This window comes from Oncorhynchus nerka, linkage group LG11 (genome assembly GCF_034236695.1).
Source record: "Oncorhynchus nerka isolate Pitt River linkage group LG11, Oner_Uvic_2.0, whole genome shotgun sequence".
In the NCBI taxonomy this organism is placed as follows: domain Eukaryota; kingdom Metazoa; phylum Chordata; class Actinopteri; order Salmoniformes; family Salmonidae; genus Oncorhynchus; species Oncorhynchus nerka.
The window spans coordinates 68,590,424-68,612,858 of NC_088406.1; the positions used below are offsets into that span (position 1 = coordinate 68,590,424).

At 43.3% G+C, this 22,435-nt stretch overlaps 1 protein-coding gene across 3 annotated transcripts in view; it reads right to left on the reverse strand.

Annotated features, from left to right (window-relative positions):
• LOC115137566 (teneurin-3-like) overlaps positions 1-22,435 on the reverse strand; it is a 383,150-nt gene that overhangs the window by 38,007 nt on the left and 322,708 nt on the right. For all 3 annotated transcript variants that reach the window (XM_065024893.1, XM_065024894.1, XM_065024895.1), the window contains 3 exons: positions 17,695-17,826; positions 17,298-17,433; positions 15,477-15,620 (listed from right to left, as the gene is read on the reverse strand). In XM_065024893.1, coding sequence (XP_064880965.1) covers positions 15,477-15,620; positions 17,298-17,433; positions 17,695-17,826 — 412 coding nt within the window. The remainder of the gene's footprint in view (positions 1-15,476; positions 15,621-17,297; positions 17,434-17,694; positions 17,827-22,435) is intronic.

A 22,435-nucleotide genomic window follows, 5' to 3' on the forward strand; every position in this document is an offset into this window, starting at 1 on the left:
GAGGGAATATGATTTGGGTTGTTGCAAACGTGGCTGAGGGATCAACGTAACACTCTGAATGGCTTGTAGTGTCCAAGAGTTTCACTTGACCAGATGATCACCACAGGAAAATCAAATCAAAGAGTTACAAACTCTCTTCACTCTCTCTTTCATAGAACAAACTCAGGCCAATGTTGTTTTTCATTTTTAACTCAACACCACTTCCTATTAATCCTCGTCCCAAGGCTAACCAGCGTTGCAGCCAGGAAATGCTTTAAAATTAGACCCCAAAAAATAATATTCACGCTTCTCGCAGAATTAAACACACACACACACACACACACACACACACACACACACACACACGCACACACAAACACACGCACACACACACACACACACAGCATTAGCATTTCACCAAAAATGTGTAATTAATACAGGCTTTGAATATTGTATTTCTCAGATGATTTTCACCTCTGTGAGAATGTGATCAGAAGGAAACGTAGCAGGGTTTAAGTGGGTTGATACCACAGCTGCTCCTGTTGTCATGATTACGGGCTTTTGATCATTGGAATGTTCATTTACGTGGTGCTGGGACCGAGGGCAGGTTTTTATCTGGTAATGGTGGTCGTTTGGAATTGATAAATGGTGTTAGCGCAGGTGTATGGTGCTGGGGGTTAGGGCTGGGGTGATGAGGGTGTTATTGGTGTGGGGCACCCTGGGTAGGTGTTGCCTGAGCTTGCACCTCTCTCTCATTCAATTCAAAGGGCCTTATTGTCATGGGAATCACACAGTATGTTTCCATGGCCAAAGCAAGTGAAATAGATATTCTCTCTCTCGTTCTCTCACTTTCTCAACAGGGTTCCATAGGATCACACAGTGTGGGAGATGGAGAGATGCATGTGTGTGTCACCACACATTTAAGAACATGACGCCTCCCCCACCAGTAACACACAACTGGGTGCTGATTTGAAAAAACTGTTTAAAGACAAAGGGAGTTAAATGGGATCAACCATATGTGTAGTTTTCAAAGCAACAAATATGTAAAAACCATCTGCACCTAGTATAAAGTGCAGTACTTCAAACCACTGCTATTCTGAAATAGCCTCTATCAATAAATACAGACCAGGTTATATACAATTATATATATACAATATATATAACCTGGTTTATATACAACCAGGTTATATACAATTATCTGTATATAAAAACTAAAAAGATACAAATACTTTCTTAATTTCTAGATTTAAAAAAAAAGATGTGATAATCTAAATCATTACTTTAACAATAAAAATTGCGGACAATTAAAATAATAATTACAGCTACTTGATTGTCTGCATATTCATAGAGACAAAACTATGATATATGACAAATATGATAAAGTATGATAAAGAAATAACACTCTTAGCAATGTGATAAAACACTACATACAAAATTATAACATTCATATTGTTCTGATTACTAGCTATACTTATTGTAATACTTATGATAATAATAATTATTAAATAATATTATATTTATTCAATTCATCATTATTTAAAAAATGACATTAAATACTTTTAAATCATGCTATAATATTGTATATAATATATACTATTACATTATATTTACAACTTAAATAATATCATAATAATTACTAAGTAACAGTATCATTAGTGTTATCATCATCCGTATCAATAACTTCCTCAACAATGTATTTATCTTTGTGAATACACAACTTTTGAATTACTGCTCTCATTATCATCAATTATTCCCCTCCGCCAGTAAAGGAAATAGCTACCAAATCAATTCAATTGCAGCGTGTTAATCAATCATTCTATTCTCTCAGGTCTGGTGCCTTGACATTGTCCCTGTCTCAAGTTCCTTTCTGCTCCATATACTTAGTGCATGAATTTGGCCAGTAATGGGCACCTCAAATTTATTACTGAATATTCACTCTAAAATATTAACCCTGGTATAGTCAAATTAAAATGAGTGCTGGCACCTAAAATTATTTTTGGCAGCTTTTTCTTTCCACTAAAAGCACTGAATATACTATAGAAATGAAATGAACACGATTGAAATGTTTTGGGAATATTGTGGGGATATATAGGGATGTTTTGGGAATATTGTGGGGATATATGGGGATGTTTTGGGAATATTGTGGGGATATATAGGGATGTTTTGGGAATATTGTGGGATATATGGGGATGTTTTGGGAATATTGTGGGGATATATAGGGATGTTTTGGGAATATTGTGGGGATATATAGGGATGTTTTGGGAATATAGAGGGGATATTTGGGGATGTTTTGGGAATATTGTGGGGATATATGGGGATTTTTTGGGAATATTGTGGGGATATATGGGGATGTTTTGGGAATATTGTGGGGATATAAAGGAATGTTGTTATACTAAGCTCCCCCCAGGATGTACGGAGCTTACCTCTGTGCTCTGCCATGCCCTGTCTCCTGAGGGACATTGGAACAAACACACACCCTGTAACACTACCCACAGGCCTTGGCCCACTCTGCCCACCCCTGCCCAGAGACTGGCAATGATTGGCTAGAGCATGACAGGAACCATTTCTGATTGGCTGTGGGGCATCCATGGTAAGCTGAATGAGAGATAGATAGAATGAGAGATAGAGAGAGACGGGTAGAGAAAGTGGCCGAGGGTGCTGCTGTGTGGATTTTGGGTTGTGTGATGTAGCCAGTGGGGTTGTGTTTTCAGTTTGATCCAAAACACTGGGGTTTAATATCAGGCCTGAGGATATGGTGATGGAGGGGAGAGGGCTTGGGCGGCACACGTGGTGTTCTGGTAATCGCTTGGCTAATAACAACAGGAACTAATGCTAGAGGCAGTGTGTCAGTTCATTGGGTATCCTACAGCTAGGGGGTAGTTTTAGGCTTTAGAAAAAAAAAATATATAAGCCTAGTGGTCTGATAAGTACAAAATAAAGAACAAGTTTTACAACTGGACCTGTCCATCAACTCACAGGGGGTGTTTTATCTGTGCTGGAGCGAGGTGTGGTGCGTGCGTGTACGAGGCAACAAGGTGTGGAGCAGTCGGGGAGAGCGGGCGGAGAGAGAGGGAGAGGAGAAGCCTTTGATCTTTATTTCATGGCTCTGGTTGGATCAAGGACACTGGGAGAGAGAGACCAGGGTCGGAGGGAATCACGGACGGCAAACGGACGCCGCTTAAAGATGGTAGCGCAGCCGTGTTGTGGCGTGGCCGAGTGTTATGAAATAGAATAACGAATTCCTTCCTGACGGAGGGAAAACGTGAGTCTATGCACAGACAACAAACATGAACGTATATAAAGTACATGGACACAGTGTACAATACACCGACGTAATGTACACATTCAAACACCTACTTTACGTTCATCAAGGTATTGCTGCATATAGAAATTAATTTCTTATTTTATGTAGCAGTTGATATACAAAACATTAAGGACACCTGCTCATTCCATTAAAATAGACTGACCAGGTGAATCCAGGTGAACGCTATGATCCCTTAATGATGTCACTTGTTAAATCCACTTCAATCAGTGTAGATGAAGGGGAGGAGACGGGTTAAAGAAGGATTTTTAAGCATTGAGACATGGATTGTGTATGTGTGTCATTCAGAGGGTGAATGGGCAAGACAAAATATTGAAGTGCCTTTGAACGGGGTATTGTAGTAGGTGTCAGGCGCTCCGGTTTACGTCAAGAACTGTTTATATTTTTGTTCAGTATAGCTTTAAAAACAATCTTTCAAGTTCTTGCCAGTGGAGAGAAAGGGAGAGAGAATGAAGAAAGAGAGAGAGAGAGAGATGAGGGATGTATGTATGGTTGGGTAGGTCATTTGGGTCATTCAGAAATAACAACAACTCCCAAAACTGCTGTCATCTTCAGAGCTCGCAATTACGCCTCAACCACAGCCTCCGTCAAAACTTCATGTTATTATTTCCACTTCCTCCCGACCGCCCAGCCAAACCACACCAGCCTCGTCCCTCCTTTCTCATTCCTCTTTTTCTCTCTCGCTCTTTAGTACGTTTAGCAGAACTCAGAGGACAGAAAGACAGAGAGAGAGAGAGAGAGAGAGAGAGAGAGAGAGAGAGAGAAAGGAAGGAAGGAAGGGGGTGGATAGAGCCCGTACTCTCACAGAGAACTACTAGAAGCAGCGTCACCAAAGTTATTCCACTGGGAACCAAAAGGCAGTGCAAACAGGACCAAGTCTTGGTGTAGTTATTTTGGATGGAGAGGGGGAAGAGATGAAGAGAGGGATGGATGGAGGAGAAGAGAGGAGGAAAAAGGGGGCTTTTGCTTCAAAGAAAGCACTTCAAAGGATGGCGTCACGCTGTGTGCCTTAAATTATTCACGTCGGGCAACATGTTGGAATTCTGCGCAGCCGCTTTGCCACTTGCTAGGTTTATTAACTGCCAGCCCGAACCCCTGACCAACTGTAGCCACGCACCGAACCCCCAGCTGAACCCCCTAAATCTCAAGTAGCTAGTTAGCCTAGCGCCCCCTGATCACCAGGCGCTTTCATCGATTAGCTGATTGAGCGGAGTTAGCGGTTAGCGATAGCAGTAGCGGCTGTGATGGATCCTGCTGAGTGGAGCTGGCGTTAGCTATAGCAGAGCGGGTGGCTCAGCGCTGTGCCTGTTTGAAAGGCTGATGTGATTGGGTGATTGGGGCTGTGGAGTGGTTTGGATAGTGTGTGTGTGTGTGTGTGTGTGTGTGTGTGTGTGTGTGTGCTGGAGTGGCCTAACAAAGACGGATTGGGGCTGAGAAAGCACACACTGTATATTAATATAGGTAGCAATCCCCACCTGCTGCATACATATGGTTTCGTCTCCTCTGAGAGATGTTCTGTAGGAGTTCTGTAGGACTCCTATAGCAGAGGAATTGGGAACATGGGCTGCGTCCCTAATGGACATGAACAGTAACTCCTCCCTTAGGAACCACGGACACGGTCACATTAGTGTAACAATGCAATAGGTCTGTATGGGGTATTACAACATCAGGGTAACAAGGGGTTAATATAATCCTCGGGTTCTGCCTGAATGCATGCATTATGAACGAGTGTGTGTGTTTGTGTGCGTCTGTGAGCGAACGAGTAGAGACGATAAAATATGCTTGTACACATTTTCCATTATTAAGACGGAGAGAAAGCGAGAGGATAACCATCTTGGGGCGTGTCAGAGAAAATCAGCATAATGCGCTGTAATGGAGATTAGACCTGGAACCCGGCCCGCTCTAAATATCTACAATACGGAAGCTGACATCAGAGTTCAACGGAAGACCATAACATCAGTGTTTTGGGTTGATTGTAAATGTAAATGTAAAATGATTTGGGGAAGTATTATTTTCCTGAAGACTGCAGTGTATTGTCCATGATGTCTATGTGTAGGACGTATTTGAATAATAATGACCATTTTTAAGAGAAATGCCTATCCTCAATAGAGTTCTATTCTATTCTGATTCTATTCCATGTCCAGCCATGGCTCTTTGTGGTGCTGACTGTGACATTGACCTTGAAGCCCTTCTGTTGAGCCGTTAACACTAGAACAGCCAAGACGTTCAATCTGGCCATTTTCAATTTTGGAATATCAATAACTTCCTTTCAATTAAAAACCTCAAACCCACCTTTTCCTAAATATGTGTATTTTAAACTCTAGCAATATTTTGAGATAAATATAATAAAATAAAACAAGTTTTGAGGCATTTCATCCTCAAAGCGCCACTTGGGTCAAAATGACTGTACGCTTACTTAACATTAGCATAGCCTGGCCTCGACCAGTAGCCTATCAACAGACACCAGTCTTATAAATCCATTTAATATAAACAATCACAAGGAAATATAATCATATTTAGTTTAGGAAGGTCATAAAAAAACATTATACAATACAATGTATTTAAAAGAATAGAAGAGCATATTTTGAGTTGTAATTATCTGTGCTTTTAGTAGGCTATGGCTGCTAATGATGCCAATGAAATCACCGTGCTAGTTTAGCAGACATCACGGGCCCTACCACAGTCAACACACATGTATTTCAGAGTAAGAATATAATGGAATATTACAAAAATAGCCCAAATGGCTTTTGCTGATTGTCACCAGGACTCAAATGAGGAACGCAGGCATGTGGAGCTGCAGTTATTCAGTATTTTGAAAGAGAGACCATCTGCACAATTTGCAGAGTTGTTTGGCGAAAATAGCTTCATTAGAAACCTTGGAATCTGCTGTTTCTGATAGGGTCTAGGAATTTGAACTTCTGGCCTGCATGGAACTCTGTAGGATGATTTGGTCATCTCTGTTCCCTTCTTTGTCAATGCAATTTATCATATTTTCACCCAACAGACTATTGTCAATTTAGTATTGTCTTTAGGCCACATCTATTGTTATATGTGTGACATTAGTTATCAATATAGTTCAGGTGTAGTTTGGATGGGCCAGCTAAGCTGTTGTCTTGCAGTCAGAAAATACACTATCATCTTATTTTAGTTTTTAGTCTATGCGATTCTGACTAATCAATACATTTATGGCTGATTAAAGGTTACGTTTGGTGGCCTGAGGTTTCTGATGACCTATTTTGAATGCTATAAATGCATTAATTTAGCAATTTATTATGGAATATTCACACCAATTGAAATATCAACGGTCAGAATGATGGTCACAAGGGTACATGTAGGAAATGGGATGGGTGGCCTATTTCCTGTTTTCGCACGCACGCACGGCACGGCACGCACGCACGCACGCACACACGCACGCACGCACGCACGCACACACACACACACACACACACACACACACACACACAAACAAACAAACAAACAAACACACACACACACATACACACACCTCCCACTCTCAGGTGGAATTTCTGCCCTAGTCACCCTTCACCACTATATTCCTCTCTAGCGGGAAAGCATTAGGTGCATGTATGTGTGTGTGTGCGTGCGTACACACCACCTCTCCTTTTGGGACTCTGGTGTGTGAGGGGAAATCAACAATAACAAATGAACAGGGTCCTGGGTAGGAAAACGACTCAATCAGTTAGGCCCTGGACTGACCTACCAGGGAAAACACCACTGTGGCCAGGTGCTGTGTGTGTAGCGTGTGTGTGTTGCACTGTATGTGTGCGTTTGTGTGTGTAGATCGAGAATTCTTCCTTTCTATCGATTTCATTGAAATAAACTGCAACCCATGTGTGTTTTAGCGTGTGTAACAGCGTGGAACAAAATGTGTGTGATTATTTTACAATCCGGTACAGTGCAGGTGAATAGTCATTAACCAAAATCTATTTCTCATAATAATCCTTCTGGACCTGTCACTGCTCCCCTCTTTCTGTGCTAAACACCTTTGTCTGTTGGTATTTCACGCTAGTTGCTTGTCCACGCTTAATCTAGGTAATGGTTATAAGAGCTTAATCTAGGTAATGGTTATAAGAGCTTAATCTAGGTAATGGTTATAAGAGTTTAATCTAGGTAATGGTTATAATAGCTTAATCTAGGTAATGGTTATAATAGTTTAATCTAGGTAATGGTTATAAGAGCTTAATCTAGGTAATGGTTATAAGAACTTAATCTAGGTAATGGTTATAAGAGCTTAATCTAGGTAATGGTTATAGTAGCTTAATCTAGGTAATGGCTATAATAGCTTAATCTAGGTAATGGTTATAATAGCTTAATCTAGGTAATGGCTATAATAGCTTAATCTAGGTAATGGCTATAATAGCTTAATCTAGGTAATGGTTATAATAGCTTAATCTAGGTAATGGCTATAATAGCTTAATCTAGGTAATGGTTATAAGAGCTTAATCTAGGTAATGGTTATACGAGCTTAATCTAGGTAATGGTTATAAGAGTTTAATACAGGTAATGGCTATAAGAGCTAAATCTAGGTAATGGTTATAAGAGCTTAATCTAGGTAATGGCTATAAGAGCTAAATCTAGGTAATGGTTATAAGAGCTTAATCTAGGTAATGGCTATAAGAGCTTAATCTAGGTAATGGTTATAAGAGATTAATCTAGATAATGGTTATAATAGCATAATCTAGGTAATGGTTATAAGAGCTTAATCTAGGTAATGGCTATAAGAGCTTAATCTAGGTAATGGTTATAATAGCTTAATCTAGGTAATGGTTATAAGAGCTTAATCTAGGTAATGGTTATAAGAGCTTAATCTAGGTAATGGTTATAGTAGCTTAATCTAGGTAATGGTTATAAGAGCTTAATCTAGGTAATGGTTATAATAGCTTAATCTAGGTAATGGCTATAATAGCTTAATCTAGGTAATGGCTATAATAGCTTAATCTAGGTAATGGTTATAATAGCTTAATCTAGGTAATGGTTATAAGAGCTTAATCTAGGTAATGGTTATACAAGCTTAATCTAGGTAATGGTTATAAGAGCTTAATACAGGTAATGGCTATAAGAGCTAAATCTAGGTAATGGCTATAAGAGCTTAATCTAGGTAATGGTTATAAGAGCTAAATCTAGGTAATGGTTATAAGAGCTTAATCTAGGTAATGGCTATAAGAGTTTAATCTAGGTAATGGTTATAAGAGATTAATCTAGATAATGGCTATAAAAGATTAATCTAGATTATGGCTATAAGATCTTAATATAGGTAATGGCTATAAGAGCTTAATCTAGGTAATGGCTATAAGAGTTTAATCTAGGTAATGGTTATAAGAGATTAATCTAGATAATGGCTATAAAAGATTAATCTAGATTATGGCTATAAGATCTTAATATAGGTAATGGTTATAAGAGCTTAATCTAGGTAATGGCTATAAGAGTTTAATCTAGGTAATGGTTATAAGAGATTAATCTAGATAATGGCTATAAAAGATTAATCTAGATTATGGCTATAAGATCTTAATATAGGTAATGGCTATACAAATTCATCTAGATGATGGCTATAAGAATTTAATCCGTCATGGCTATAAAAGATTAAACTAGGTAATCGCTATAAAAGCTTAGTCTAGATAATGGATATAAAAAATTAATCTAGGTAATGGTTATAAGAGCTTCCCTGTGGTGCTTGCTTGGTCTCTGAAAGAGATTGACTGTCTCCAGCTCTTCTGACGTCAACACAACCAATTTTTTTGTTGGATTTCCAACTCAGAAGAATTGGAAAACAATAACAGCTCCCTAAAGTGAGACACTACATTAAATGACGTGGCCAAGGAAATGGAGAGGGAGAGAGAGGGAGAGTTTAAAATGGGGGAATGAGAACGAGGCACCCCGGCTTCCCCAGGTGCCAAGGACTCCAGTGGGATTGTGGGTAGTGAGGCCCACCTGCTGAGCTGGCTGCTGGAGCTACAGCATCACAGGCCTCTGAATAGGCCTGATAAGGAAAGAGAAAGAGGGGGGAAAGGAGGGAGAGGATATAAAGGGGGGGAGACAGGCCCAGAGGAAGGAGGGGGGGACATCACAGGGTTTCACCACTCCAGGTTCTTCCGTCACCACATTACACACTCCCAACCAATCAGAGACGAGACGGTTGGTACGAGGATACAGGAGAATATATGTTAGTGTATACGCTATGAGAGAGAAGGTGTGTGTGTGTGTAAAAACACCTGCCTCCTACTGCCTTTAGGTGGGTTATGTGTGAGAGAGTGCTGCCAAAACACACAGGACCAGGAAAAAGGGAATGACAGAGAATGAAATATTGAGAATGAGTTTGTGTGAGAGATGTCTGGAGTCTACGGGGTGAGTTGGGTAGTAGAGTGCTTCTTTTTCCCCTGTCCATGAATGCTGTCTTTCAGATTACAGACATCACTGCTTCCCCTGAGAGACCTGTCGTGGTTGCAGATGCCGGATGGACACAATAATGGCTGCCAAACACTATGCTTATCTGGACCTGCACACCCACTAGAGAAGAGGCTGGCCAGGTAGAAGAGGGTGATAGAAAAACTAGTCAAAGAGAGAAGGGGGGGGTGTCAAGTTGTGAGTCCACTTAGAGAACACACTGGTGTTGTGACACAGGAAGGAAGACATCGTCGACACAGGAAGTGTTTGAGGGCCAATCAGGGCTTTGAAGCCGGCAGACAGGAAGTTGAAAGGATGGAACTGCCTGACGGAGGAAAAAAGGAGTGAGAGCTGTGGCTTCATCTCGCACATCTCTCTCTCCTCCCTCTCTTTTCTCTCTCTTCTCCCTCTCTTTTCTCTTTCTTCTCCCTCTCTTTTCCTTCTCATCTCTCTTCTCATCTCTCTCTTTTCTCTCTCTCCTCCCTCTCTTTTCTCTCTCTTCTCCCTCTCTTTTCCCTCTCATCTCTCCTCTCTCTCATCTCCCTCTCCTCTCTCTCTTTTCCCTCTCATCTCCCTCTCCTCCCTCTCATCTCCCTCTCTCCTCTCTCTCTTTTCCCTCTCCTCTCTCTCATCTCCCTCTCCTCCCTCTCTTTTCCCTCTCCTCCCTCTCCTCCCTCTCTTTTCCCTCTCATCTCCCTCTCCTCTCTCTCTTTTCCCTCTCATCTCTCTCTTCTCCCTCTCCTCCCTCTCTTTCTCCCTCTCCTCCCTCTCTTTTCCCTCTCTCTAAACTGTCGAGCGACTGACAGATTCCTGGATTCTTAGCGGCCTTACGTAAGAGGAGATGTCTGATAAAAGACGTGTGGTGATGATAGTCTACGAGGAGAAAGCTGTGATGTGGTCATCTATCACTTAACTGCTGTTGGCCAACACTTCTTACATGTCTATCTAGCGGGGGGTGACATAATGAATGTGTGTGTGTGTGTAATGTGTGTGTTATGTGTGTGTGTGTGTGTACATACATGTGTGATATAAACCAGAAAGCACAACAGGCTCTGATTCAGATATCACTGCAGAAAGAGAAATACTAGAAGCTGCTCGCATTTGAAATAAATCGATGCGTATAAATGCATCTTTCAAGGAAATAAATATCTGGACATCAATCTCACACTGAGAGGGACCTGTTAGTCAGTGTGTTTGATCTGGGTGTGTAGTGCAGTGACACGCACGAGACCCTCACACACACACACACATCGCTGCTGTGAGGGCTCAAGTTCTCGGCTAGTGAAAGCCCTGGGGATTTAGAGAGAGGGATGACTGGTAATTTGATGGATTTGGTGACAGATAGAGGACATTGGGAAGGAGGGATGAAGGAGGGAGGGATGGAGGGAAGGAGAAGAAGGGTAGTGTGTCCGCTGCCATTGTACTGTGATATGTGACACACTTCCTGTGGCCAGGGGAAGAAGACAGAGACTAACAACGACAAGGCTGTCATTACAACCACATAAACAACAGTATAGTTAAAAACACTATAACCACATGGAGGAAAACAAAATGTATTCTACAAGAACCAATATCACTCCCTAAAAACACAACCTTATGGAACAATCCTTGGATAACCTTTCAGAATTCACAGATAAATTGGTCCACATGGAAATCTAAAGGCAGATAAATTACTTGGTAACAGGAAATAGATTTATTTCCATGACAGAATTCAAAAATAATTTTGGACTGACCAATGTAGATTGTTCCAAATACATGCAACTTAAAAGTTACATATCACCAAAACAACTTTGTTGTGGCAGCCTTTCTGGCTCTGTAGAGCAGTAATGCAAGTCCAGTGTCCTATCTGGGTCCTAGTAGGTGGACTAAAGGACTGAAGGACAGGAACTATGTTGTGGCGGTCATTTTGGGGCAACAGAGGCAGTACAGTGTCCTGTCCTAGTAGGTGGACTGAAGGACTGATGGACAGGAACTGTGTTGTGGTGGCCGTTTTGGGGCAACAGAGCAGTACAGTGTCCTGTCCTAGTAGGTGGACTGAAGGACTGATGCACAGGAACTGTGTTGTGGTGGCCATTTTGGGGCAACAGAGCAGTAATGGAGGTCCAGTGTCCTGTGAGTAGGAGGCTGGCTGAGATGCCCCAGTAATGGGGTCTGATTTCTGTGCTAGCTGATGGAGTAATGGGGTCTGATTTCTGTGCTAACTGATGGAGTAATGGTGTCTGATTTCTGTGCTAACTGATGGAGTAACGGGGTCTGATTTCTGTGCTAACTGATGGAGTAATGGGACCAATCAAAGGGCCAGGGAGGGAGATGGAGATATGGGGTTGTAATGGGGTGGTTGGGGTAGTAGGTGTGTGTGTGTCGAGGGGGGATGAGTGTGTGTATGTGCGTGTTTGGGGGTCTTGGAAAAGGAGGGAAAGTGGGATAAGGAGAGGGGTGACTAACTGGGAGGGTGGGAGAGTGGGGGTGTTGGGTCTGGGTCAAACTGCCAACTGTATGTATAGGGTGTTCATATGTGTGTGTATGCATGTGTGTGTGCATGTGTGTGTATGTGTGTGCGTGTTTGTGTGTATGTGGGTTTGTGTGTGTGTATATGTGTGTGATCGTGGTGTATGTGCGTGTGTGTTTGTGTGTGTATATGTGTGTGTGTGTGTTTGTATGTGTGTGTGTGTGTGTGAGATGAAAGACCAGCGGAATTCCTTCAGACAGCTGAGACTAAGCCGGAGAGTTGAAAGAAGGCTTAGTGTCACTAAAGAGTCGGATGACTGAAAGAGCAAGACCCCGTAACCCCCCTTTAACCCCTACACCTCAGCCCCGGCAACCTGAGCCTGCCTGACGACGATCGCCCCCGACAACCAAACAACACACGTGACTGTACGTTCATTAGCTGGGTGTGTGTTTTGTAGCGGGCTACAAGCATTGTGAGTTCATGTGTGTGAACCAAAGAATGAATGGAGGGGAAGCGTTTACAGCAATTAGGATTCAACGCATCAATGTCCTTCCTTCACACTACATAGCCTGTATTCGATATCAGACACTTTGGTCATTCTCAGACTCCTCCTCTGCTTCCCCCTCAGCATTGTGAATATTCAGAATAATGTCTATGGCTTTGATCGCTGCAGCTAGTTACTGAAGTGACTTGCTTATGACACATTTGCAGTATTTTCTTGACAGTATTTTCTCATTCTGCTTCAGTTTGCTGAGTGCAGAATGTGAGTGACTGAATAAGAGCGTCTGCTACAGGACTGTAATGTCAAACATGTCATGTGATGGCTGACGGTTGGTCGTTGTCTAACGTTTTATAAGTCCAGGACTTCCCATAACCATGCATTCATTCTGCAGGCCTTTTGGCTCCTACTACAATAGCGACAACTATTTCCAACCTACTCTACTGTTTAAAGCAGTGGGATAATCTTTTCCATACAGTAAGTCTACAGAGAGTACCAGAGGTTATGGAAACGGTTTCCTAACTCTGTAGGTATAAACTATAAACGTGAGCTGTTATAAAGTTCCGTTTAATCATCAGTTTAGGGTCATGGGTCACACATAAAAAAGAATGTAGATTATAACATTTGAATGAAGCTGAAGTCATATATTCTGTACATACGGTTGCAAAATTCCTGAAACTTTAAATAAATTCCCTGCTTTTCCCGAAATCCCAGTTGGGATCTTTAGGACGTCCCTACCCCATTGAAATTGAGAATGTTTAAGGGTTAGGGATATATACGGGTTAAGGATAGGTAAGGGTTATGGTTAGGGTTAGAGTAGGGGTTAAGGTTAGGGTTAGGGTTTAGGGCATGGACGTCCCAAGGATACCGGATAGCAAGCAGTCTCCTCCACTGCAGCCTCATCTCATCTCCAGTCTCATTACTCTGGTAGATTGGGCCTTCACTAGGAACCAGCATGATCCCCTCTGTCCCTCTGTCCCTATTGACATCCAATGTGTGTGTCTGTTATAGACTCCCGCTCTGTTAAGAGTCTGTCTGGGAGGGTTTTTATGTCCCTGTCCCGTTCTGAGCTGATCTTATCTCTCCCACTCCTGTCATGGTCGTTTGGTCGCCTCGACGACGGGGCTGATTCAATTAACACGTGTCAGTTTGAAAAGTGGACGGACGTCAAACGGGAGGGTTGAGGATAAGGGGATGGTGTGTGGGGGTTTTGCTACACATTCACTTATGAACACATTCTGTCTTAACCGGTTTTTACCTTCTTTAAGGGCTTTAGACCTACAGTATGTGTTAGGGATACTTAACACTCTCTCCTCCTACCTCTCTCTCTACATCTTCCCCTCCATCTCTTTCCTTCCTCCCCTCTCTATCTCACCCCCTCTCTCCTCCCACCTCTCTCTCTACATCTTCCCCTCCATCTCTTTCCTTCCTCCCCTCTCTCCTCCCCATCCCTCTCTCTCTACATCTTCCCCTCCATCTCTTTCCTTCCTCCCCTCTCTCCTCCCACCTCTCTCTCTACATCTTCCCCTCCATCTCTTTCCTTCCTCCCCTCTCTTCTCCCCATCCCTCTCTCTCTCTCTGCCATCTCTCCCCCTCTGTTTCTCCTGTTGAAGTGTCACTGGTCAGGGTAGAGGGTGGCATGGCTGGCATACGTCACAGCTTATCTGATGTCTTGTTGATGACATGGTGTCCCGTAAAGAATCTCTCTCTCTCCCTCTCCATCAAGGTCCCTCTGACAGATAAGTCGATGATGCTCTTCGGTTTGGTTAGCAGTGTTTACATTAACATGGGCGCTAGATGAGATACGTCGTCAGTCAGCCCGTCGTGGCTTACACACACACACACACACACACACACACACACACACACACCCTCCCCGATTCCTAACTGTCTACTGTGATGTGACTTAGTGTTTTTAAAGCTCCTCACCGTGTCTCTGTACGATAGATAGCACCTGTAATTGATGCGCTGTTGAGCTTCCTGTTTAACAAGCTTATGTCAGCGAATAACGATAAGCCCTGTGTAAATCTGTTGAGAAGGACCACTTAGGTAGCTTGTAAAGGTGAACAAGGCATGAATTAGAGTTACGGCTGTAGGATAGGCATTAAGCTGGAGGTAGAGGTGATGGGGGAATCTGTACGCGTGTGACGAGCAGAGGAGAAAGACCGCTCCCTCTCACTGAAGCAATGGAAGTTCAAGGCCGACCGTGGTACTGCAGGCATTATTGGCATAAAACAGGATCCTCCATTATAGTGAATGGAAAAAAATGTCAATCTTTGTGGTCAATAGTCCTGTACATTTTTTTCGAAAACAATCATGGTACCAATAATTGCTTCCAATACATCAGATGTATTTCCTTGAACTGATTATTTTAAAATCGCACACAGAAGTTCTAATGATAATTTAGTTGGTAATGGCAGCCTGCAGTACCGCCAGTCAGCCTTCAACTTGAGTTACTCAATGAGAGGGGGCAGCACTGAGCTAGCCTGCAACGTCACTTCCTGGAATAGTTCCAACTGCGTATGTTATGTCTCCATGAGACTCCATCTTAACAGACTTCACTTGGCTTCAATGCGCTGTTGAGTCTTCACATAGGAAAGAATATTGTCACACGGCTCATATGTACAGTCCTTGGTGATGAGTGTGTTTGTGTTCATGTGTGTAAATGTGAGTTTGTTTGTGTGTGAGAGAGTGAGGGAGAGAGAGAGAGTGTGTGTGGGGAGGTCCTGTATGTGAGTGTGAGCGTCCCCACGCATGTCTGCTTGGTGTGTGTGTGTGTGTGTGTGTGTGTGTGTGTGTGTGTGTGTGTGCAGTCATGTTCCTACCGTTCTGGATATCCAGTATATGGTGTTTGTCCAGCGTCCAGCCTCCCATGTTGGACGCGTCCAGCTCATAGCCCTGCAGTGTGGCTGTCCTCTTCTCCCACAGGATCAGGTCCAGACACGACTCGTACTCAAAACCCACGGACACTACAACAGGAACATGAAGGAGGGGATCGGGTTAGCACAGATACTGTTCATGACAAAACTCCAACTGACTAACGACAAGTACAAGCCTAGACAATGTTATTGGTATTATTAGGGATTCAAATTAGTCTTCTTACACAATTACAATTCATCTCTGCCGTCATATCTCAACACCTCCACTCAGTTTGTAATAACAGAACTTTCCCAAACTTGATAATCATCTCCTTACAGCTCTTTTTAAACTCCTATCTGTCTTCAGCCGATCACATTACGACAAACCCCCCTCTGAGGGGGCAATAATGGCGCAGGCCAAATTACCAGACAAACATAATGCAATTGGAAAAAAACAAATGCTGACGAAGGGGAGGTTAGAAGGTGAAAACCCAATCAATCAATATGACTTGGGCCTGGGCCATTTCTAATAACACCCTCCTATTCCTTCTCCTATCTCTTCCTTCCTGGCAAAGCAAGAATACATTAGACTCAACAATAATAACGCTGCAGCGTCTACAGTGTCTAACAGTTTGTTTATGTAAAGGCGGTCATTTTATATTTATTTACACATGAGAGAAACATGGGTAGTTTTACACTGGCCAACTTCCTTTCCCTCCCTCCCCAATCCCACAGGACTGAAAATAATATGCCGCGGCATGTCTGTCTGCCTGCCTGTCAGGGACTCAGAGTGAAACAGCTTGAGCGTAGGGTGACAAGTGTGGTTGGGGATGTCATTGTGAGCACAACCATCAACGGTCTCCAGAAGCAGCTGCACCGCCCGGCTGTATTTTAGTTAGAAGGAAGCCATCTTTTGCCATGACCTTCAGAAAGCTGAGCGTGTGTGTGTGTGTGTGTATGTGTGTGTGTGTGAAATAAAGAACAATGTCTTCCTCTCTGTGGTGGTAGTTGTGTTGTAGAGTTATCATACACGTGTGGAAAGAAAACACCCGAAGAAAGAAAAAAAAGAACAGAGAAAAAAAAGGAAAAAAAAGTGAAGAACGACCACAAGCAGCAGTTGTGTGTTGTGTGGAACTCATTAGCATATCGCCGTGGAGACAGACATCACACAGGCTGATCTGAAGGCCTCGACGTTCCGTATTAGACCAAAACACTTCCTCAACCGTTCAGCCCACACATCGGACTGAAGTCAGTTCTTTGTCAGCAGTCTGTTAGGGGCTTCCTTGGCATTTACAAAGAGCTGTTTAAGAAAAAGGCACATGTCATGTATGTGCTCTACGCGGGCTTAGGAAAGGCGGACAAAGGAGTACGTTAGCGTCACTGAAGAAATAGTATGTGTGTCTGCCTGTCACCTTTCATGCCCAAGAGTAACTGCCCTCTGGGGATAAATCAACCTGAAAGGGACATTTCAAAATGTCCCCAACATCAACATATGTGAAAAGGGAGCATTTCTATGTTTTGTAGTAACAAAATAGAGGAAGATAAGTGTTTCCAATGACATCATAAACAATTAGTAGACTATTAGTAAGCAATTAGTAGGCAAATGGTTAAAATCACATGATGCACACCGATGACGTCATTTGAAACATTTATCTCCCTCTCTCTTTTCCACCACAAAACATAGAAACGCACGTTGATGTTGGGTTGGTGCTGGAGATGATGAATATGAACATGTTTTAAATGTCCCTTTAACTCGTGGCGTACTTTGGCCTGCTCCACAGTACTCACCGACTGCCTCAGACAAGCCGTAGACCTTCTGGTTGTAAGCGTCTGTCTTGTCCCAGATGAAGGTGTAGGAGAGGTTGGGCTGGGCAGGGAACCACTTCTGGAACAGACGCCCCACCACCGCCACCATCAGGTGCACCTGGAATAGATGATGAAATAAACTAATTTTCAGACGGGCATTATAATGGCCAGCTAGGGCAAGACTGACTGTACATGTTGCACTCAAAAGGCATTTGACATCCAAATAAACTGTAGCCCTGGTTTTGTGTTAGCACATTTACTCAAATGTTCACTGTATTTTGTATTCACTGTATTTTGGGCTAAAATGTAACACCTACAAGACCTACGGAGATAGCAATGCCAGTCACAATTTAGGTACACCTAAAGAAGAAATCCCTACCTTCATGAGGTTGAAGGGCACACTGGCCTGTGTCATGGTGACCTTGAGGACAGGCTTGTAGCCGGCCGCCCGCGAGGACAGGTACAGCAGGTTGAGGTCGCTGCCCGGGATGGACGTCTCCTCCTGGAGGACCTGTTGGGGGACGGGGGACGGGACGACACATCAAAGGAGAGTGGGTCAAGAAGGGTTAGTACATCTTAGCACACCCTGAGAGGACTGGAGTGGAGAATGTCATCTTTGAACACTTTTCAGTGAGAACATCAAAGCCGAAAGGGTTCAGAAAAGTCTCAGTACAGCTACACTCCGGGTGGTGTGGCAAAGTGACAAGAGAACGGAGAGGTCACACGGAGGCAAGAATGCTATTCATTCATCTGTGAAAACTATTTGGAGAGAAAGGAAGAAGGAAAATAGAGAGAGACAGATCTCCCTGGCCTGTTTTCTCAGTGTAGTGACTGTCCTCGTACAGAAGGCCGTTTTATTTAACCATAAGCAGGGGTTATCTTCTGTGCAGAGAGCGCCTCCACTGTGTGTGTGTGTGTGTGTGTGTGTGTGTGTGTAAAGCTCTGCCACTGTCTATCCACTGTCTTTTCATTAGTGTGATGCTCCAGAAAGCCCTGGGTGTGAGGTGTCTCTGATGTTTTTAGCCTCTCCTAACACCAACACATTTCCCCCTCTTTTCAAACCAGGGGCCAAAGAGCTCCCTGGCTGGGATTTCGAGGGTGAGTCAGTGAGGGTATGAGGAGGTTGGAATTAAATGGAAAAGGACCTCAAATCTCTACACATCACATGCACTGAGGGTATTTACTAAGTCCATTAGATTCCAAAGACCTATCACTCCACACGTACAGTTGAAGTCGGAAGTTTACATACAAAACTAGTTTTTCAACCACTCCACAAATTTCTTGTTAACAAACTATAGTTTTGGCAAGTCGGTTAGGACATCTACTTTGTGCATGACACAAGTAATTTTTCCAACAATTGTTTACAGACAGATTATTTCACTTTCAATTCACTGTATCACAATTCCAGTGGGTCAGAAGTTTAAAGGCACTAAGTTGACTGTGCCTTTAAACAGCTTGGAAAATTCCAGAAAATTATGTCATGGCTTTAGAAGCTTCTGATAGGCTAATTGACATCATTTAAGTCAATTGGAGGTGTACCTGTGGATGTATTTCAAGGCCTACCTTCAAACTCAGTGCCTCTTTGCTTGACATCATGCGAAAGAAAAAAAATAATCAGCCAAGATCTCAGAAAAAAAACTGTAGACCTCCACAAGTCTGGTTCATCCTTGGGAGCAATTTACAAATGCATGAAGGTACCATGTTCATCTGTACAAACAATAGTACGCAGGTATAAACACCACGGGACCACGCAGCCGTCATACCGCTCAGGAAGGAGACGAATTCTGTCTCCTGGAGATAAATGTACTCAATCTCAGAACAACAGCCAGGTGAAGATGATGAAGGAAACAGGTACAAAAGTATCTATATCCACAGTAAAAACGAGTCCTATATCGACATAACCTGAAAGGCCGCTCAGCTCCAAAACCGCCATAAAAAAGCCAGACTACGGTTTGCAACTGCACATGGGGACAAAGATCGTACTTTTTGGAGAAATGTCCTCTGGTCTGATAAAACAAAAATAAAACTGTTTGGCCATAATGACCATCGTTATGTTTGGAGGAAAAAGGGGGAGGCTGGCAAGCCGAAGAACACCATCCCAACCGTGAAGCACGGGAGTGGCAGCATCATGTTGTGGGGGTGATTTGCTGCAGGAGGGACTGATGCACTTCACAAAATAGATGGCATCATGAAGGAGGAAAATTATGTGGATGTATTGCAGCAACATCTCAAGACATGGAAGTTAAAGCTTGGTCGCAAATGGGTCTTCCAAATGGACAATGACCCCAAGCAAACTTCCAAACATCTGGCAAAATTGTTTAAGGGCAACAAATCAAGGTATTTGAGTGGCCATCACAAAGCCCTGACCTTATTTCTATAGAACATTTGTGGGCAGATCTGAAAACGCGTGTGTGAGCTGAGTTTGAGTTTATTTGTATTTTTACAGGGACAGTGCACATTAATCAACGTTTCAGTAAAAGTGCCGGTTTTAGCCAGCCGGCTAATTTTCAACCGCAGTCCCTGGGCAGGTTATTAAAAACAATTACAATATAGACAATAGCAACATAGAACAAGCAAGACATAGCAACATAGGACAAGAATACATAGCATACATACAGAGCAACATAGGACAAGCAAGACGTAGCATACAGACAGAACAAAAAGCAGCAAGACAAAATTCATAAAAGCAACAAAGTGTTTCCACACCTCACAAGCTACAGACAACAGACAACATGGAGAGCGGCAACACACAGCTAGGGACCATGTTCACAAATCTGATTGACCTTTAGCCATGTCTTCAAGCATTTTGTGAAAGTGTGATATGTGGTGCAGTTATGTGTGTCTGATGGCAGTGTATTCCAGACATGGGAAGCTCTCACAGAGAATGCAGATTTACTAAAGGTGCTTTTCCTTAGGGGAACTATACAGTCACCTCTCATGGCAGACCTTGTGGATCTGCTGCCATATGTCTGGGTTTTCTGTTTAACAAAAATATTGAGTGGAGGGGGAGCCAGGCCATTAAGGATCTTGAATACAAGACATGCGTCGGTGTATTGCACAAGATTTTCCCAACTCAAGAGCTCATGCTTTCTAAGGATGTGACAATGATGATGGCTATTGGGCTTCCTATCAAGCACTTTGAGAGCCTGTTTGTAGACAGACTGAATAGGTTTTAATGTTGTACAGCAAGCTTGGGCCCAACTAGTCAAGCAGTATGTTAAGTGGGGGAGTATCATAGTTTCGAAGTACAGTTTTGCTACCTCTGTAGTCAAACAATTTCGTATAAATCGGAAATTAGCTAGGTTGAATTTGGTTATTTGAATTACCTTTTTCACATGCTTTTTAAAAGAGAGGTTGGAGTCAAGTATGATGCCAAGGTACTTAAAATCGGATACCACCTGGAGCTTCTCCCCTGACACATAGACATCTGGCTCAGTAGCATCTGTTGCCCTCTTTGTGAAGAACATGCAAACAGTTTTTTTCACATTGAGATGCAAACACAAGTCACTGAGCCACTTTGTAACCTGGACCATTACAGTAGTGAGTTCTTGTGCAGCTTGTTGTTTACTCTTTGCATGCACATATATCACTGTATCATCTGCATACATTTGAACTTCAGACCCAGTACAGACAGAAGGCAGATCATTAATGTACAGGCTGAGCAAGGAGGCCTACAAACCTGACTCAGTTACACCAGCTCTGTCAGGAGGAATGGGCTAAAATTCACCCAACTTATTGTGGGAAGCTTGTGGAAAGCTACCCGGAACGTTTGGCCCAAGTTAAACAATTTAATGGCAATGCTACCAAATACTAATTGAGCGTATGCAAACTTCTGACACACTGGGAATGTGATGAAAGAAATAAAAGTTGAAATAAATTATGCTCTCTATTATTTTTCTGACATTTCACATTCGTAAAATAAAGTAGTGATCCTAACTGACATAAGACAGGGAATTTTTTACTAGGATTAAATGTCAGGAATTGTGAAAAACTGAGTTTTAATGTATTCGGCTGAGGTGTATGTAAACTTCCGACTTCAACTGTATTCACTTTCTAGCTCTAGTCTTTCTCTCTCTGTCTCCCCCTTGTCCCCCTTCTTCCCCTGCTCCCTCTCCCCCTGTTCCCTCTCTCTCCTTACTCCTTCACTCCCTCTCTCTCTCCCCTGCTCCCTCTCTCTCCTTACTCCTTCACTCCCTTTCTCTCTCCCCTGCTCCCCCTCTCTCTCCTTACTCCTTCACTCCCCCTCTCTCTCCCCTGCTCCCCCTCTCTCTCCCGCTGTTCCCTCTCTCTCCTTACTCCTTCACTCTCTCTCTCTCCCCTTCTCCCTCTGCTCTCTCCCCCTGCTCCCTCTCTCCCTGTTCCCTCTCTCTCCTTACTCCTTCACTCTCTCCCCTTCTCCCTCTGCTCTCTCCCCCTGCTCCCTCTCTCTCCCCTGTTCCCTCTCTCTCCTTACTCCTTCACTCTCTCTCTCTCTCTCCCCCTGCTCCCTCTCTCTCTCCCCTTCTCCCTCTGCTCTCTCCCCCTGCTCCCTCTCTCTCCCCCTGTTCCCTCTCTCTCCTTACTCCTTCACTCTCTCTCTCTCTCTCTCTCCCCGTTCCCTCTCTCTCCTTACTCCTTCACTCTCTCTCTCTCTCTCTCTCCCTGTTCCCTCTCTCTCCTTACTCCTTCACTCTCTCTCTCTCTCCCCGTTCCCTCTCTCTCCTTACTCCTTCACTCTCTCTCTCTCTCTCTCTCTCTCTCCCGTTCCCTCTCTCTCCTTACTCCTTCACTCTCTCTCTCCCCGTTCCCTCTCTCTCCTTACTCCTTCACTCTCTCTCTCTCTCTCTCTCCCCGTTCCCTCTCTCTCCTTACTCCTTCACTCTCTCTCTCTCTCTCTCTCTCCCCGTTCCCTCTCTCTCCTTACTCCTTCACTCTCTCTCTCTCTCTCTCTCTCTCCCGTTCCCTCTCTCTCCTTACTCCTTCACTCTCTCTCTCTCTCTCTCTCTCTCTCTCTCCCGTTCCCTCTCTCTCTCCTTACTCCTTCACTCTCTCTCTCTCTCTCTCCCCGTTCCTCTCTCTCCTTACTCCTTCTCTCTCTCTCCCCGTTCCCTCTCTCTCCTTACTCCTTCACTCTCTCTCTC